General features: G+C 42.9%; 1 protein-coding gene across 2 annotated transcripts in view; it reads right to left on the bottom strand.

Annotated features, from left to right (window-relative positions):
- Positions 1 to 291: 291 nt before the first annotated feature.
- POU6F2 (POU class 6 homeobox 2) overlaps positions 292 to 20,083 on the bottom strand; it is a 586,290-nt gene continuing 566,498 nt past the window's right edge. The window contains exons 8-10 of one of the 2 annotated variants that reach the window (XM_064290152.1): positions 15,569 to 15,737; positions 4,693 to 4,861; positions 292 to 796 (exon numbers count right to left, since the gene is read on the bottom strand). In XM_064290152.1, coding sequence (XP_064146222.1) covers positions 292 to 796; positions 4,693 to 4,861; positions 15,569 to 15,737 — 843 coding nt within the window. The remainder of the gene's footprint in view (positions 797 to 4,692; positions 4,862 to 15,568; positions 15,738 to 20,083) is intronic. The other variant, XM_003406904.4, reaches the window with a different exon arrangement.

Raw genomic sequence — 20,083 nt, 5'->3', positions numbered from 1 at the left:
AAAAATCCTTCGGGGAGACAGGTGGGGCGAGGGAACTATCCTATCACACACACCTTCAGCGTGGTGTATTCCTTGTTTAAAAATTTTCAAAAAAAATTTTTTTGTTTGTTTTTGGAAAACCAACGGACACTTATAAACCATTCTGTCCACTTGGTAGTTTTCTTAGTCTCTTACTTACAGGGGTGATGACTGGGACTATTTTTTAAATTATTTTATTTTATTTTGACATCCCAAGGTTGGATGGAGTGAGTTTCTGTGAATTTTGCATCCGATGATGTGGTGGGCTTCTCCTTAGGAGTTTTCTTCCAGAGAGTCTGTTAAGGGCTCCAGAGGGACCGCAGAGGCCGGCTCATGCTGTTTTAAGCGTTTAATCGTGTTCTTCAGGGCTTGCCTCTTATTGCAGAACCAAACTCTAACTACTTCCCGGTCATAGTTCAGCTTCTCAGCAATTTCTGTCATTTCCTGCCCAGAGGGGTGTGTGTTCTTCTCAAAGTGGGCATTGAGGATCTCAAGGGCCTGGGGTGTGAAGGAGGTGCGCCGCTTGCGCTTTTTGGACGGCTCACTCCCGATAAACTCGGTCAGGTTCTGCATACCTGCTCGATGGCGGGCCTCAGCCTCAGCCATCCACCGCTCAAGCACCGGCTTGATCTTCTGGGCACTTTTAGGGGTGATGTCCAGCTTTTCAAACCTGGCAGGATACAAAAGGCCAGGGTTCAGTTTGGCTGTCAGACTGCTAGCTATAGTGTTCTCTTGGGCTTCCTGTGGTAGGAAAAAGTGGCTTCTCAGGATGGTGTGTCTGGGGGGAAAATTGAGAAAGAACAGTCTTACACTGAGTCCTCTGCCAGGGTGGGCCTCCTGCCTGCCTGCCTGACTGACTGGCAGAGCTAATTCACTCCAGGTTAACAGCCAGCTGCAAGGTGGCCACCCCCACCCTCAGCCAATGCCCACTTTCCCACCATGCCTCATGCCAGAGCATGCAACCCTCAAGCCACACACAATGAGAGGGTCAGGGAGGGGTGAGACAGCAAGACACACAGATATGACAATGAGAAAAAACTCTAAGATCTAAGCTTTTATTTTCATTGTACCAGCACCTTGTCCCCAATCCTTAGAATCTTTAAGGCAACAATTAACACAATAATTGTCATGTTCTTTCATTTAAAATTATTTCTTTATGTGCTTTACACTGTAAAAGGAAAAGTTTCAAACTGGAGGCACTTGTGTCAGACAAAAGAAGGCCAGCATGCATTCCCAGGAAGCAAAGGTCAGGATGTAAACCATTTGTTCATGAGAGGAATGTGTCAAGACGTAAACAATTTGTTTCTGGGAAAAATGTGTTCATGACTGCAATCATGTATCACCTGCTGACGCCACTCACCTAGGTGGTAGGTAACTCACTTGCTTCTAGCCAAGTAACCGACCTTTACATTTCAAAGGACTTCAAGCTGAAGCTGATCTTATCTATAATCAATCATTAACCCCCTACCTTCCCTTTGTTCTCTGTGTATGCAGACCCCTCTCTCAGCTTGAATAGTAGAGTGCTTTGTATTTTTACTTAGCACTGCCCAGCTCAAGCCGTATTATTCCTCAATAAAACTTTCTTTCACTCCTAACAGTGTACCAAATTTTCTTTGACGACATTTGGCTTTTTTTAAATTCCACCCATTGATTTGGTGATGAAAACGTTATATAGTTATTGTAATAGTCATGGATGGCAACTGGGCTAAGTTTCTTTTATGTCTCTCTGTCATGTGTGTCTCATTTTAACTCTCTCTCTTTTTGGTAGCAAACAATTTTCACCATATGTAAGTTACCAGCATGCTCCTTTTCCAGGTGAAACAGAGCCAGTTGCTACTTTACTGTTCCACTCAAACAGCTGGACACATTGTAATCACTATGAACAACCCACCCTGGGATGTGCTAAGGCCACCTCATGCCTTCCAAACAGGTCCAGCATAATGGTGTACTTTTGTACCAGGGCATCAAGCTGTGTTTAATGTGTGATATCTGCAAACTGTCCTTGAATGATATCATTTTCTGTAAATGAGGTCTTCTATACATCAATTGCCATCAGCAATTCTTTGCTACATTGACTTTAAAAAATATGAAGCATCTTGGACAAAATTATATAGAATGTTTTAAGAGGTCATCCTGGTACTAAATTCATCCTCACTCTTGATGAAATACAAAAAAGCACCCATTCCTTTTTATTTGTTTGTTTATTCTAAATCTGAATTCACAGCTATCCGTACTGGATAGTATGACAATTTTGGTTACCCAGAATTCCCCTCTCTCTTTTAAATTGTTCAGTGCTGTTGAAAAACAACAGCCTGGTTGCAGATTGCATCTTATTACACTGGTCTGCTCTCATGGAGCTAAAATAAGCCTGCTTTAGTCAGTTAAGAGATGTTTGCAAAAGAACACAAAAGGATAGGCATAAGACTATGTGACTATAGGATTATAGAACAGGCATAAGATTATATGCCGTGATCTTATTTTTGGCACTGTATTTTAGATATGTTGTGACAAGCAGCACAAATAGTACCAAATTTTAATGCGCTCCCCATAGCATACACTTCCATGTGTAATTCAAGGAGTTTTTTGCTTGTTTTTAAAATCCCAACTTCTAGTACTGGCCCAGGAGGGAAGAAGTACATTTTGCTTTCCATACCAAAGGAGAAAACCATTTAATGTCATTTCATAAGCTTGTCATTTGTGGCAAGCTCCCCAGAGACTGTCATTGCCCTGCTAATTTGCCACATGCCACATTTTGCCATTGTTTACCGTAAAAGGCCTAAGCTTAAATTCTTGATAGTATGACACAGGCTTTACGACTCCACAGCACTGGGGGCCAAAGCTCGTGATAAGGATGTCCAGGGCATTGGCAGTGTCTTTTCCTCTGGGTGACCTCTCAAAGCAGCACCTAGGATACACGACAGGTAATAAGGAAGCGACACCTGGGTGTAGGCTCAAATGCAGATTCCTTCCAACCCTTCCTATGAGTTGGAATCCACTCGACGGCAGTGGGTTTCGTTTTTTGGTTTTCCAACCCTTTGAATTAACTGACATGGTCCCAATGTAAGAGCTAGGTCTCTTTCAATACTTTCCATTCTTTTCTCTGTAGCTAGCTCCTGAGGCTACCTCAGGAAACGCTGGAAGCTAGAGAAAAGAAGCTAGTCAAGGCATCTGGCATGTTTTATCATGCAATGAATTTCCAAGGTCTCTTTTCATTTCAGCCATAGCTTTATGGGCTCCCCTCTCGGGGGAAGACTTTAGGAATCAACATATTTGACTGGGGATGCCTGAGAAACATCAGGTAGCGTTTAAGACAAAATAAGGAAATCACATTTTAGGACTAAAAAATAAGCCAAACACGAATTTAGCAACAATAACAAATTGGCAACAACTTAAAAACCTGTGGCTGCCTTTATCACAAGTCTGTCAAGATGAAACAAAATTAATGTTTCCCAGCAGGGAGCGGCAGTATTCATATCATTGGTGCTGCTTGTTAGAGCTCATGCTTCAGTAGATGTTGTTCAGAATAACATATGCAGTTATAAAGCCTTGAGACAAATTTCCCAGCAGTAGTATCCTTGTATAGACTGAATAAAGGTTATTTTCTACAGGGAGGTATCTTATAAGAAAAAACAGTGGGGGAGGCCATAGAAGTGAGAGGATCCTATGGTGCTTTTTGTATTTAACAACAATCAATGGGTTTTATGGAAAATCATTGAGCAAAATGTGAGCTGCAAGCTACTACCCCATACTGATGTTATTTATAACCTAAGTCTTAAACTGCAGGAAAAGTACACTTCGGTCCTTTGGGGAATACATTAAAAGTATAAAGAGCAGATAAAAAGACGGCATTTCATGGATCACCAAGAACAAAATCCACTTAAATGAGTTTAGAGTTGGTTTCTTGGGTTTTCCTGATGGAGGAGGACCCATAAGGCATTGCCCAAGAGGAAAAAGCTCTTACTGAAGTGCCTTTGTTGACTCATGCATAAACATGGGATTAGTGCAACACACACATGCACGAGCAGGGTCTGCCTCTGACAACTTAACCCAGATCAACTTGAACGCAACCAAGGCTGGATCTGTCACTTGTTTATTTAATCTCAGGGGAACCACAGTAGACCAGATTCTCCCTACGCTTTTCAGAGCCATTGAAAGCAGCTACTGCTTTTTCAAATGTGCTTTGAAAGCTGTGTCTGGGAGGGCAAGTTAAATCATTCCTTCAGGTAATGAGACAGTTAATTTTTTTTTGGCTGTGTGTTTTCTTGGAAAATCATGAGGGGTATCCCTGGGCAGAGATGGTGGGAATGTTAACACAAATGAGGACTGGCAGCTTTACAATGTTTGCTCAGGATCCCTCATTGCTGACAGGAAAGGATGGCTCTCACTGCACAGAAGGGTGGTCCCAGAGGGAAGCCCCCTGGCTTGGGGTTGTGTATTTGTACCAAGACCGCCTTGGAGGTTCTTTGTGAGTTGACCTGAGTTATCAAGCCAGGGTTCCGAGTCTGTTTCAGCACCTTTATTTCCATCATATACCAACAATCCCAACATATAGCTACCCCTGACTTTGTTCCCATGCGTGGCCCCTCAGCTTTGCCCACCCGATGAAGAAAAGCTAAGCCTCGAGGACAAACGAGGCCGGGCCAGGACAGGTGACAAGACGCGGGTGCGGGTTACCTGCAGATGGCCGACTGGCTGTATGCGGGGCCCTCCGTGGCACTCAGAGCCTGTCCCACCTGAGTCTGCGTCAGACCAAGGGACAGGCGCCGGATTTTAAAAGCTTTGGCAAACTCTCGGATCTCCTCCAGATTAACCCCATCCACCTCACCCGCTGCCGTTTGAGGATCTGTGGAGATGTTTTTAAAAATAGGATCAATACTGTCAACGCACATCCGAGTCATATCTGTTTATTACGGTTTATAGGAAAGTGTCTTTAATAGCAAAGCAGTGGGGAAACTGGCGTTGTGGAATGTTCTCTTTGTCTCCCAGGTGAGGCACCCAAGCCCCTATCCTCAACTCATTGGCCCGCCATAAATCATCCTTGGAGATGTTTCTATCCCAGATAAATCCACAGGTTTCTTAGGGTTTAACAAATAGCAGCGCTTGCTATGGGGTGGGGGGGGCAGCGGTAACTCCATTTTGTCTGTAAATGTGTTTGAATGTGCAAAAATACAAAAATGGAACGGTTTCTATTTGAAATATCTTGATTGAGATCTTTAGTGCTAAAAAAAAGCCCTTGAAGGAGATGGTATTTGCTGTTTTTCCTTCACCTGACCACTGATGAAGCCAGGCTAAAAAAAAGAAACCAAACTCTTTGCTGTTGAGTCGATTCCGACTCATAGTGACCCTACAGGACAGAGTAGAACTGCTCCATAGGGTTTCCAAGGCTGTAGTTTTTACAGAAGCAGATTGCCACATCTTTCTCCCTCAGAGGGGCTGATGGGTTCAAACTGCCGACTTTTGGTTAGCAGGCAAGGGCTTACCCACTGTGCCACCAGGGTTTCTTGAAGCTAGGCTAGTAGATGGCAATGTTGCCTCATTTCTTATGTTTGCATTAGCCCCTCAGAAGGGCGTGCTTATGAATCTGTGAGAACAATATTGTCTTTTTTCTACCCATAGCAGTTTACTGACACAGCTGCCTTTGTCCCCTGAAATGGCGCATAATAAAAAAATGCCTACCACAGAAAGGCTCCTTTGGTACCGGATAACATGGTCAATTTAGGACTTATCAAGGGAAATGACACAACAGCTGGAGAATGAAACTCCCCCTCCCCCTGCTACTGATCCCTGGATAAATGAAAGCGTGCAGCAGGCTGGAGACAGCATGGGATGGGGATGGTGGAAGATTTCAAAGTGTTGCTCAGTCCTGCCTGTAGCGAAGCCATTCTCCCAGTGAGCTGCCTCTATTGTTCTTCACCTCATTCCTTGGACTTAGGTGAAAAGTTTGTCTTTTCCTCTTGCTGCACAATAACCCGTCAATTTCAGTAAATTCTAGTGCTTGTCCAGCGACTGTGGCTGAGTATATTACTCTTCTGGGCTCAGGGCTATTGAAACTCCTGTTATCATGATAAGAAATAAACATTGGCATCCCAAGTGCCAATTTTTCAAGGACTTTTAAATAAGGACATTAGCATTTGTGGTGGGCTTGAAGCTTCATGTATAAAGTCTCTTATTGCGAGACAGGGATCCTCTCTTGCCAAAGGACAACTGACCCTGTCAATAGACTCTGCCTTACAGGTGTTACTGTCTGTACATATTATTTAAGGGACTGCTGGGTGCCCTAACTGAATGGAGGGAGGGGACAAGAGAAATATAAGAAGCAGCCTGGCCTTCTTGGAGTTAACAGTCTATAGGAGTTGGGGGATCAATACAAATGCATAAGAAACAATTAGAGGAGAGTATCAGCCAGAGTATACTCAATGACTAACGGTGTGATGCTCACAATAGAATGTGCCAAGAAGGGAGAGGCAACAGGAGGGGGGCTTCCCCTGGGCCTTACCCAAGGGGCTGCTTTTGGAGAATATCACTAGTGGCCGTCTAGTCGACTACGTGTGTGTAGTTGACTACGTGTGACAACCCTATGTGTGTCAGAGTAGAACTGGGCTCCACAGGGTTTTTGATCGCTGATTTTTTGGAAGTAGATTGCCAGGATATTCTTCCAAGGTTAGCAGCTGAGTGTGTTAACCATTTGATCCACCTAGGGACTCCTTTCAGAGAATGAAAAAACCTGCACCCGTCGAGTCGATTCCGACATTTTATGGACAGCGGGGACAGTGTGCAGACAAGCACAGATGCAGAAAGGAACAAAGCATTGTGGGGCTAGGAAGGATGTTGGTGGGTGGAGTAGGGAGTGTGTGCTATGAGTGGCAAATGTTTCATTATAGCACAATTGAGAATCTCTGTGTATGGAAGGGGCTGGGGCTCAGACAGGAGGACTATGAAGCTGCCTCGCTTTCATGATTAATTAAAACCCTGCTTTTTCTTCCAAAAATTTCCCCCAGAAGGCTGACAATATCTTGTTATTGAAAGGCTTATTTGGGTTGTCCCTGGTGGAGGTTGCCCTCTAGATCTTAAATCCCACCAGCACAGAAGCCAAGAGCAGCTTCCAGGTTCCCTAAGGCCTCCGGGAAGTCACACCCAAGCACACAGGAGCCTTGAGCCCTTTCTCTCATTTCATTTTAAAATTCCCAGCGCAGAAGTTACAAATGAGCAGCCTGCAAATGAGACCTAGCTTGCCTAGTACTTAAAAGTATTTTGAATTATTTGCCAACATTTAAACACTGGAAGATTTCTAATGAAAAATCTAGATTTTCACCTTCTCTTGACATTCTGGAAGCTTTGGCTGAGCTGGGCCTGCACTGGCACTGGGAAACAATCAGCCAGCTGGAACCTGAGTGACTGCCTCTCAGATCCTCACCATCCTCATCTCCAGTTTTCCTCAGGCCTCTGCCTGCCAGTCACTCTGTGGGGCAAACAATTTGTGCTCAACTATTAACCTAAAAGGTTGGCTGTTCAAACCCATCTAGAGATGCCACAAAAGAAGGGTGTGGTGATCTGCTTTTGTAGAGATGGCATCAAGTGGATTGCAACTCACAGCAATCCTACAGGACAGAGTAGAACTGCCCCATAGGGTTTTTTAGGCTGTCATCTTTATGGGGGCAGATCACCAGGTCTTCCACGGAGCCACTGGTGGGTTCGAAAAGCTAACCTCTACAGCCGAGCAAACCTTATGGAGCGGTTCTACTCTGTAATGCGTGGACTCTTCATGATTCAAGGGGATTTTTTTTTTTTTTTTGGTCTGACTGCTGAGCCCAGAGGGTTTTAAGTTTTAACCTCTGCATTTAAGGCATGCATTTTCAACGTGACTGGTGTTGCCTCCCACCCACCTTCTCCAAAAAACAAAAAACAACTCTAATATTTTGCTCTCCAGTTGATTCCGACTCATGGTAACACCAAGCCAAATCCATAAACCAGTTGCCATCGAGTTGATTCTGACTCATAGTGACCCTATAGGACAGAGTAGAACTGTTTCATAGGTTTTCCAAGGAACACCTGGTGGATTCAAACTACCAACCTTTTGGTTAGCAGCTGTAGTTCTTAACTACTACACCACCAGGTTTTCTGACCCCAAGCCAAAGGAGGGGCAAAATTTGTTCTTCGGGTGGGGGGTAAAAAAAATCTTAGTAAATTACAATGATAGTGCCCTGCAAAGGGCCACGGTATACAAAGAGATATGCAGTGTCACTGAGATGTTACAATTTCATAGGGAACCCAAACCAAACCCATTGCCAGAGAGTTGATTCTGACTCATAGTGACCCTATAGGACAGAGTAGAATTGCCCCATAGGGATTCAAACTCCTGACCTTTTGGTTAGCAGCAAATCTCTTAACCACTGCACTACCAGGCCTCCACAATGTCATGGGGGGTAGAGGACAATTAGGAAAAAGTAGTCTAAAAAGCCTCGTTGGGAGTGGTGATAATTAAAAAGTAGCTGAGCAACACCGATTAGAGGAGGGAGGGGCACTGGGCACAGAAGGGTACCTCGAGAGAGGGGCTTGGCTTCTCTTCAACAGACAGGGAGGAGGGCGGTGGCCGTCGTGCAAAGGGAGACAACGGAGGTTCAAAACAGAGGGAGAGAAACAAAGGCAGAGGCTTTCCTCGAACAATTTGGTTTGCAGGACTCTGTTTTTCTTACTTTGGGGGGCATCGGAATCACCTGGTAGAGCCCAGCAATGTTCATTTCTAACTAGCATCACAGGTTATTCTGCCACAGGGGTCCACAACCCACTTTCTGAAATTCTTCTCTAGGTGGTTCCAGCCTGACCGAGTCTGGGTGTGGATCTTCTGCAATGCATTGTCTTTTCTTGACCCTTTAGCATTATTAGTCACCAGGTTCCACAACACAGAAAACTGCTCTCCCACCTGTGCAAGACTGATGGGGCCAGACAGGCCTGGTGAGAAGGGGATCCTGGGCAGGCAGACTCCTCTTTGCTCTTTCCCCTACCTGTACCTCCACCGCATATGATGAGTAGCAAACATCTTGGGAGTGAGGGACCTAGGGGGCCCGGTGTTCTGGGGCTGCAGGGAGAGACTCTCTGAGCCCCTGTGGGAAGTAAATTTGTGATCTTGGCTCATATGAACCCCAATTCTAGCTCAAAGAGAATCAGTTGAGTTAACCAGCACATGAGGCACAGGTCTTTAATCTGGAACGATTTCCTCTGGTCTATTCCAGTCCCACAAATCCTTGGGTGGTGCAAACGGTTATTGACTCAGATACTAACCAAAAGCTTGGCAGTTTGAATATGCCCAAGGTGCCTTGAAAGAAAAGCCTGGCGATCTACTTCCAAAAGTTCACAGCCATCGAAAACCTAAGGGAGCACAATTCCTCTCTGAAACACAGGGGGTTGGCACGAGTTGGAGCTGACCTGATGGCAACTGGTTTTACTCCAGTCCCAGGGCCTGTGCTGCCACCAGACTTAACAGTACAATAATGGGCAGGTTTATGGCTTGGTTGCAATTTCATGTAAAATGGTTCTGTCATATTTTTTCCCTTCTCCTGTTGCCTTTATTTTTTATGTCTCGTAATTAGTTCCCTGAGACCAAGAACTAACTGTATGTGTGATGGTGCTGGCTGCTTTTTGCCAGATCACTGAAAAGCAAAAAGGCAGGCTGTGGACTTTTAGCCCCGATGCATTGAGCAGTATTGTGTGGATTATCAATAATTTCATTCTAATGCTCAGAGAGATGGGAGCCTGTGCCACTGAGCCCAATGTCTTCCAAAAACAAAACAAAACAAAACAAAACAAAACAAAACCAAAACCCAAACGTGTGGCCATCGAGTTGATTCCAACTCATAGTGACCCTATAGGACAGAATAGAACTGTCCCATAGGAGTGGCTTCCAAGAGGCCCCCAAACAACATTCATCACACAGGAAGTTGAATTCCCTCTTCCTCCTCTCACACACTTCCCTCTTGTCTTCCCAGTTCTAAGATAGGGATTCTTGTGAAATTTAAACAGGGTGATGGACCACTGGCAAAGACCCAGGGATGAAAACTCAGCATCTCTTTGTGCAGTGTTGGAGGCGAGTTGCTTGGCTTTCTTTATATTCATGTTCTTATCCACAAAAGTGGGATGAAAAAAATGTATTATTGCCGGTTTTTTTCCGTGAGTTCCAAGACTACAAAAGGTCTCCTTATCCAAAGAGGAAGCCCACCCCTGGACAAAGAGTTTTATTCATTAGATGGTGTCTGTAAGATATTTTGAATCAATCAAAAGACTAATGTTATTTTTTTTGATCCCAAAGTTCCTGTCTTAAACTCTTGAGGTTTCTCCCACTGTTCACATAGTTCTCCTTCCTTACGGGATATATACCCTTCTGCTTGAGGAAGGGAAGCAAGAGGTGGATGTGGTAATTGGAGGTTTCCCTCGAACATCACCTTAGCTTCAAATCTAGCTCAGAGGTTGAGATTCCACCCCGGGATAGTCAATCTGGCTTTCCGTTACCCATTCTCCTGGCCCTGGGGAGGCTGGGTTCATTTTAAGGATGAATCAAAGGCCACCTTGATGGGAAGCTCAGAAGAAAACTTTAGATCCCCAGAAGGTGGATCCAACACCTCTAACCAGGTAGCATCTTTCAGAGAAGTTTGTTTCAGATTAAGTCAGCCCAGTGTTTTAAATACATGATCAGAAAGCAATAGCAATGACTGTTGGGGCCCATCCTAATCTGACCCTTGCTAAAGGAGCTGGAAGACAACCTATACAGGTATTAACTGGCCTGGAGATGGAGGATAAAACAGCGTTGTAAATTGATAGTGACTCAAGTAAAATGATGGCCTTTCCCAGTCAAATCTGGAATGCATGGACTAAAATGTGAAAGGATTTTTATGGGGGGCTGAAGGCAAATTGTATAAGAATTGGGTTGCATGGTCACTGGGCCCATACTGAATCGAGTGCTCAGGAAGAACTAGGACAGATTTTCTTTTTTAAGTTTAGCTCCTTCCGGCAGCCTGGGCATGAGTATGAGGGGACGCTAAACTGGCTGAGCAGTCACCATTCATCAAAGTCATCCTTCTATGACCCATACTTGTGGGATTGTTATAGGAGAAATATGCGTCTTTAAAGAAGCTGCCAAGTATGAATTAACTGCCTTAAGTAAACATCCATCTGCTTTTTAGTGCTAGTCTCACAGCAAATAATGGGCATATTTACCAAACATTTCTGAGAAACAAGGAGCCATTTGGGAACGTGCAATACAATTTGAGAGAGCAGCATACTTGCAATATGGTGACTTCACTGGGTTGTGGAAAATGGTATGAATTGCGAATCATGTCTAAGAATGAAGCTTACAAGCCAGGGTTTTTTTAAAAAAGTGTATCCTACTATCATAATTAAGGCATTAATTAACTCTTCATTCCTTTGCCTGGAATGGGGAAGATTTTTGGATGTCCACCCACTTTAGTTAATCTGGGACAATGGCAGGTTGGCCAACAGTAGGGTTAGAGTTATTGACCATGACTTTGACCAAAGGTTCAAATCCAGTTTGACCTCATTGAAATTTATGACCTTGGCCTATTGGTGGGATTTGTTAGCCAATTAACCACCCAATTCAGTTAAAGGATTATCTACTCTGAACAGATCTTCTGTTTGTTTCAGCCTTTAAAATTGAGGTATCTATTTACTATATTGAAAACCCTGGTGGCGTAGCGGTTAAGAGCTATGGCTGCTAACCAAAAGGTCAGCAGTTCCAATCTACCAGGTGCTCCTTGGAAATCCTATGGGGCAGTTCTACTTTGTCCTATAGGGTTGCTATGAGTCGGAATAGAGTGATGGCAATGGGTTTTGTTGTTTTTTTATTTCCCCTTTTTTTTTTTATATTGCTATAGCCCCTATACATATGTTGATCATAGCATTTATTTCCCTTTATTGTATGTCTGTTTCTTTGTTTTATTGTATGTCAGGACCTCCCCTAGGGCAGGAACCACAGATTGCTTGTTTCTGCTTTCTTACTTTCTATCGCTTTACCTGGCATATACACGGTGCTCAGTAAGTGTTTTTTCTTTTTCAATTGACTGCCTCCAACTGAAATATCCTTCTTTTTTCTCTGCAATTTAACATGCATAACAACTATGTCTGAAATATGTGGTTGGGTCGCCCAAATTAGCTTAGCTATAGATTGGATGAAGTTTCATCTCACAGAAAAAGAATTTTAAATACATATTTCACTCGAATACAAATTTCAAAACATGTGAGATGTCTCATTTCTTTCTTCATATTGGCTCACAGAAAATCCTGTGTTCTAATTATAAGGCATGGGAGGGACCAAGCTTTTAAAACATCATTTGAAAAGTGTTTAGATTTTTCGTATGTTGATGTTATTAAAAATTCACTGGATAAAAATCCATGTGTATGTCCTGCTGTTTAAGGCAACTGCACTATGGAGAATGTGGAGCCTGCTTTGAGTCAGACAACTGGGGTTTTCTTCCTGGCTCTGTCATCCATGAGATTTGTCACACAGAGAAAGTCACAGTCTCTAGGTATGACTGAAACTGACCCCTCTCACATAAGATAGTCAAGACGGGTTAACTTTTCAGGATCTAATTAGTGCCAGTTTCAACATATGAAAATGAAGATTTATACTACCCTGTTGTGAATATTGAAATGAATAAAATGGTGAAAGTGCTTTGAAAATGCTACATTACCAACGAAGGTTCTAATAGAGGTAATTGGCATCAGAAAATGATCCAGGTATTACTCATTCTGTAGTTGGGTTTTGAGACAGAAGGGAACTGACTAAGCAATAGGCTCAAAATCTGTAGCAATTGTTCTAAGTTCAGCCATAGGCTTGCTGCACAGTCTGACCCTGGTGGTATTGCTACCAAAAACAACAAACCTGTTGCCCTCAAGTCAGTTCTAACTCATGGCGACCCCATGTGTACAGAGTGAAACTGAGGTCCACAGGTTTTTCATGGCTGTGATCTTTCAGAAGCAGACAGCCAGGCCTGTCATTCGAGGCACCTCTGGTTGGATTTGAACTGTCAACTTTTTGGTTAGTCAAGTGCTTAACTGTTTGTGCCATCCAGGGAGAGACTGCTGATGGTATTGCTGGATCCTCTCAAATGGAAAGAGAAGACCACGTAGAGTCAGTGTGGGCTTCTCATTCAGTTTTCTGTATATGAGTTTTGAGTTTTCTGTTTCAGCTATATACAGTAAAGGCTTCTCCCTCCTCAGTTCTTTCTGTTTCACATCAAAGATTGTAATATGGTTCCCTCATTTTAAAGCTTGAACTTAGATGTTCCATTGGTTACTATGCAACTGAAATTCCATCTGGCCCATCAAGCACCCTTGTATTTAGGGAGTTACTTGATTTCTATAAAGGGCTAATCTATCCTTTCAGTACCTAGTCCCATCCACCCATCTATCTGTCCATTCTTCCATCTGTCCACCCACCTGACATGTATTGAGTGTTCGCATTGTGTAAAATACTGTAGTAGTGGGATGGGCTGTATTTTAATTTTATACTTATTTCTTGTCTATAAGGTGGTTGGCCTAGGTCTCCTTTCTTTCAGGCCCAAAGCTTAGCTGTCTGTCCTGTGACCTTGTTGCCATTTACAGAGTATTCTGCAGTACTTTATGTAGAATATTCAGTTGGAACAAAGTTTGAATTTTTTGCCAAGATGAGCACTCCATTTGAACAATGCTTTCAGAATAATGGCTGTTAACATTTATTGAGCACTTATTATTTGCCAGACAACATACTAAGTGATCTCATAATGATCTCGTTCAATTCTTTCTTTTTTTTTATGATGTAGGTGATATCATGGACCAGTTTTACAGAGGAGCAAACATATTCAGAGAAGTTCAGGAGTGTTTGCTGAAGACAGTCCTAGTAAGATGGAGCAGGGATTCAATCTCAGGTCTTTTGGACTACAGACGCTGGATTGGGCTTAGTACAAAGTGAAGGGATAATGCTATTAATGACTAAATTTATAGCATGATGACCATGCACCAGGCACTGTTCTAGTGGCTTTGCATCCACTGTCCCGTTCAGTCCTTACAACAACTCTATGAAATAGTTCCTGTTGGGGAAAATCTGTTAAATTCATTTTATCCACGATTTTATTCGAGTAAGACTAGAGTTTCTGGCCCAAATAAGCAGGTTCCTAAAATAACTGATGGAAAACTCCACGTCCTCTAAAACGATTTGGTGCTGAACCATCTTTAAGATCAAGAGCATCCAGCTTAAGCCACTGAAGTACCTGGGCATTTTAATATCTTTCTATAGTTCTTCACTCTCTTCTCCATTCCATAGTCATCTTTCTTGCCTAAATTATTCATATAATGATACGGATGGGTGCTTGTGGAGGAGAGGGAGGACATAAAAACCTTCCATTTTGCTTCATGTTACTAGACTTACCCCATGTTAGGTGAGAATCCCTCCTGTTCCTATTATAACAGGTCATTCATGACACTTAACCAAACAGTTACTCACATGAGTCCTCATTTTATGTCATATAATGATACGGATGGGTGCTTGTGGAGGAGAGGGAGGACATAAAAACCTTCCATTTTGCTTCATGTTACTAGACTTACCCCATGTTAGGTGAGAATCCCTCCTGTTCCTATTATAACAGGTCATTCATGACACTTAACCAAACAGTTACTCACATGAGTCCTCATTTTATGGCATAGATGCCTATATATTGTTTTAATCCTTTAAAGGACTGGATAATTGGTCCCTGGTGAATAATGATCTATGTACATGTACTGTAATCTTATATATAGGCAAAAATTGCACCAAAGGTGAATAGTAGACATTAAATTACATCTTTGTCCCACTCATTTTAGCATTCTATTTGCATGTATAAATATGCTGTCTTCGCCTAGGTCCAAATACCATTTCTAAAAATTATATATAAGGCCTTCTCAGAGAGACAGATTTGTAGGCTTATTTTATGTTACTAGTGGTAGTTCAGAGATTTTCCATGTGCTTCCAGTCCAGGCAGCTCCCCCGACATGCCCCTGAAGGTGGCTCATTGTGTACACACACCTACCCGCCCACAGGCACCCTCTCTTTTATTTGCTCTGACACCTACAAACAGAACGGCAGGGGACTTCAAAAGCACAGAAAAGCAGCTTGACCTGCAGCTGAGCGCCCGTTGTTGGTTATTTCAGCTCTGAGCTGTGTGGTTCATGCCCTGCAAGCTGATCAGTTTCTACCTTCGGAAGAGGCAGGACTGACTCAGCACATCAGGAGCTGCTTGGCATGGAACCACTTCCCCCCAGTACATGTACTCATCAAGGTGGGGTGTGCTTTGGGTGAACCCTTCGGTGCTGGGCACGAGCTACATCCCAATATTGGCCTAGTCCCTTAGAGCAGAACCAGGGAACCCCTCTGCAGGGCTGAGAAAGAGAAACAGAGAGAAAGAGGGAGAGAGAGAGGAGGGGAAACAGAGAAGGGAAGGGAAGGGAAGAGAAAGGAAGAGAAGGGAAGAGATTGCAAATAGGCAATGAGAAGGCCACAGTGTTAAACCGAGCCAGAAAGGATACTTACTGCTGACTAACTGGCCCACACTCAAAGCTGAAGAAGAGGAGGATGAGGAGGAAGAAGAGGAAGCCTGCCGGACGGGACTTTGAGACATGGAGGCTTGGCTGTGAGCCAGGTGCAGGAGGTTGCCTTGGGAGGCTGCTTGACCCATTGACGTCTGGGAGGGTTGGTGGAGCTACACGGGGGGATGTAAAAAATACACAAATGAATGAAAAATTAGGGGAAAAACTCCAAGGGAACAGAAGTTTCAGATGGAGTTGAATCGTTTTATTTCCAAGGATATATACTTCTCAGGAAGAGTGCATAGTCTACAGAAGAGGCAAGAATTTTTACGTACGTAATATGTTGTTGCTTACTTGACAGGTATTTTATTCGGAATTCTAAATATATTATTAATTCCCTACTTGGCTTGCTGGAACACCCAATTTTCTACATTTCTCTACCATGGCTTGTGGCTGGACCCTTTCTGCTACACGATTGTAGCTGACTTGACAGCCTGCTCAAATATGTATAGATAGATACAATGCTTACAATCAACTTGGAATGCAAACCTCAAACTTAATAGATGAGCTGTACCAAACCGTTATATCCTCTATCACCAGGATTTAGGGAAAGTTCCAACTTAGGCTGAGTGTATATGATATAGGAACTTTCTGCTCTCCTGACAGAAGCATCTGGATGGATTACTGTGGAGCTGGAAAAAAGGCTCTCTGACAGCCTATGGAAAATTAAGGAAGAGGTTAGGGGAGCCAGGACAAACCAGAGTTGTTGTCGACTCTGACTCGTGAAAACCCTATGTGCATCAGAGTAGAGCTGTGCTCCATGCTGTTTTCAATCACTCATTTCTTAGAAGTAGATGGCCAGGCCTTTCTTCTGACGTGCCTCTGGGTGGACTTGAATCTCCAACCTTTTGGTTAGCAGCCAAGCACTTAACCATATGCACTCCCCAGAGCCTCCTCAAAACAAAAACAGCAAGTAATATTTGTAGCTACTAGTTAATTGCTTTCTTACTCTGTGCCAATCAATGTGTTAAGGTCATTCATGTCCCATCTCATGTAATTCTTTTCTCAGCCTGTGATGTGGGTACTAGTCTCACCTCTTTACAGATGAGGAAGCTGAGGTACAGAGAGGTTAAATGATTTTATAGGCTTTTCCTGCTACCGTGCTGCAGCTGGTCTCACTCTGGGGCCTGAGCTCTTAGCCATGATGCCACACTTAAGAATGAAATGTCTTCATGTACATTTAGTCACCAGCTCCTTTATGGGTTATTAAAAGATTGTGCTCTGAGAGGGAAGAGGGGCTTAGCCGAGGAGAGGAAAGACAGAGGAAAGGGAAATGATTCCAGTGCTGGGTCCTCGTGGAGGCCCAGGGGTGCCCTCAGCAGTAGCCACCTTTGTCAATTGGATAGTTTTACCCCCACGACCTACCTCCCTGGTTTACAAAGTGCTTTCATATCCATCATCACACTCACAGAGGTATGTTGTTGCTGTTGTTTGCTGCCGCTGATGGTGATGCCATGGATAACAGAAAGAAAAGCTGCCTGGCCCTGCACCATCCCCACGATCGGTTACGGATCAGACCGTTGTGAGGCACAGGGTTTTCATTTTTTGATTTTGGAAGTAGATCTCCAGGCCTTTCTCCTTAGTCCATTTTAGTCTGGAAGCTTCACTGAAATCTGTTCAGCATCATAGCAACATGCAAGCCTCCACTGACAGACGGTCGATGGCTGAGCATGAGGTGCATTGGCTGGGAATCGAACCCAGGTCTCATGCATGCTACGGCAAGATTTTTTATAAAACAGGAGGCAGTCTGGGAGCAGAGCAAACCACAAAACAGGTGCCAATCTTTGGCCACTTTCTCAGTATCTAAGGGCCATCCTGGGTTGTTTCAACTTCACCTTTTCGCTGCTTTCCCAAAGTCTGTGTATGTTTGTTTTTTTGGTCAACTTTATTGAGATATAATTTATACATACTAAAATGCACCCATTTTAAGCATACAGTTCTATGAGTTTTGTCAAATGAAACTACCACCACAATCAAGATACCAAAAACAAAACCAAACCTGTTACCGTACAGTAGATTGTGACTCATAGTGACCCTATAGGACAGAGTAGAACTGCCCCATAGGGTTTCCAAGGAGTAGCTGGTGGATTCGAATTACTGACCTTCTGGTTAGCAGCCAAACTCTTAGCCACTGGGCCACCAGGGCTCCTCGATCAAGGTATAAAACCTTTTTATCACCTTATAAAGTTCCCTCATCCCCTTTGCAATCAGTTTACCCCAGCCCCGAGACCCAGACAACCACTGATTCGCTTTCTGTCACTACGGATTTGTTTGGCATGATTCTAGAGGTAAAATCACACAGTGCGTACAACTTTAGTATCTGGTTTCTTTTGCTTGGCATACTGCTTTTGAGATTTATCCCCTTTTATTTGTGTGTATCAGTAGCTCATCCCTTTTATTGTGGAATAGTATACCACTGTAGATAAACAGTCAATTGTTTATCCATTCATTTGTTGATGGACATTTGAGTTGTTTACAGTTTGGGCTATTTAAGGGGGTTTAATGAATAAGGCTGTTATAAATATTCCTGTACAAATCTTTGTGTATCCTTCTGTATTCGTTTCTCTTATATAAATATTGAGGAATGGAATTACTGGGTCATACTGTAAATACATTTTTAACTTTTCAAGAATCTACTGAACTGATTTCCAAAGTGGTTGTACCATTTTATATTTCCAGCAGCAATGTATGAGAATTCCAGTTGCTCTATATCCTCGTCGAGATTTGGGATTGTGAGCCTTTGTAATTTTCTAAAGTGTTTTTTTCCATCGAGTTAACATATTACCTTTAAAACAATTGTTGGTAAAGTGCTACTTTGGAGAACGTGTTTAAGGAGCTATTTTCCCGTCTGCTTCCTTGTGGTAATGCATTTGCTCACCTGATCCATATAACATTCCCATGAGGTAGATATGCCTGGCTTGATTATGGGGATTTTAAATTTGAAGACACGAGTTAGATGAATAAGGAAGACTGAAGAAGAATTGACTTCTTTGAATTATGGTGTTGGTGAAGCATACTTAATATACCATGGACTGCCAGAAGAATGAACAAGTCTGTCTTGGAAGAAGTACAACCAGAGTGCTCTTTGGAAGCGAGGATGGCAAGACTTTGTCTCACGTATTTTGGGCGTGTTATCAGGAGGGACCAAAAGTAGAGGGTCAGAGAAAAAGAGGAAAACCCTCAAGGAGATGGATTGACACAGTGGCTGCAACAATGGGCTCAAGCATAACAATGATAATGAGGATAGTGAAGGACCGGGCATTATTTCCTTCTGTTGTATATAGGGTTGCTATGAGTCGCAACTGACTCAGGGGGCCCTAACAAGTAATAGATGACTGCCCCAAGGCCATGTGGTTTTCTGAGTGGCAGAACCCAGTCTCCCAACTGTTAGTTCAGGGTTCTTCCCAGGGTGCCTGCAGGCAGATTTCTAGTAAATACCCTTATTGTTACACAACTGTGCTAAGTGGAGGCTAGATTATGAAGCAAAGGTAGTTATAATCAACACGGGAACCCAGATTAATATGCATTGAGCAACTGCCTAAGGTAATTAGCCAATCTGCTGAGCACATAATCAGCAATTGAATCCAGTAAATTTTATTCTGTAGGGAGACATATTAAACACTAAATCTATTTTTAATTTGCTTAATAAAATGTGATGTATATTTGCATGTCAGTCTACTCCGGCTAAACTATTGAGCTGTCCTTCTAAATACTGCTACTTGACAAAAGCTTTTTACAGGTTGAGTTACTGAATCATGAGGTAGTCTTCAGTTTTATCATTCCATCAATATTTTATTGGCCCTGGGTGTGGTAAAGTACCATCAAGGAACTGGATAAGACAATAATCAATTTAAATATTTCTTCTTCAGATGCAATGCCATAAAGGAAAAATTACTACCCTGCATCTTACATTATAGTCACAGAACTAAGAGGGGGCTTATGCATTAAGCTGTGCAGGAGATGAAATTCGAGAGGAAAATGAAATAGTTCTCTTAAGAACTTGTTCTATGTCTACACAGTCAAAGACAGAGATGAATCTAAGGTTCCTAAGAATCTAAGAAAGAGATTTTTCTTCCAAGGTAAATAAGCACTTTTTGTTAAGGACACTGGTATCTTGTTTACCCTCCAGAGTTCAACTGGACAGTTCAGAAAAACCAATAAAAATTCTTGAAGGTTCTTACTTGTCAAGAATCGTGAAGATTATATAGACAGTAACATCCTAATGGAGTCCATATGTCTCACTCCACTTGCCAGTGTAGACGTGTATCTGTTAATTGTAGAATCACTGTGAACCCTGATAGAACAGCCTAGAGATCCATGTCTCTTTCATCACTCTTACTGAGGGAAAGAGAACAGTAGAGGTATCACTTCTGTTATCTTCCATCCCTAAAACTATAATTCTTTTGGGTAAAATACGAAAACTAGCACTAGTAATATCAAACTAAAATCTGATATTCTT

The sequence above is a fragment of the Loxodonta africana genome, chromosome 8, assembly GCF_030014295.1.
Source record: "Loxodonta africana isolate mLoxAfr1 chromosome 8, mLoxAfr1.hap2, whole genome shotgun sequence".
In the NCBI taxonomy this organism is placed as follows: Eukaryota; Metazoa; Chordata; class Mammalia; order Proboscidea; family Elephantidae; genus Loxodonta; species Loxodonta africana.
The sequence above is the reverse complement of the archived record's forward strand: the minus strand, read 5'-3'. Positions and strand labels throughout refer to the sequence as shown.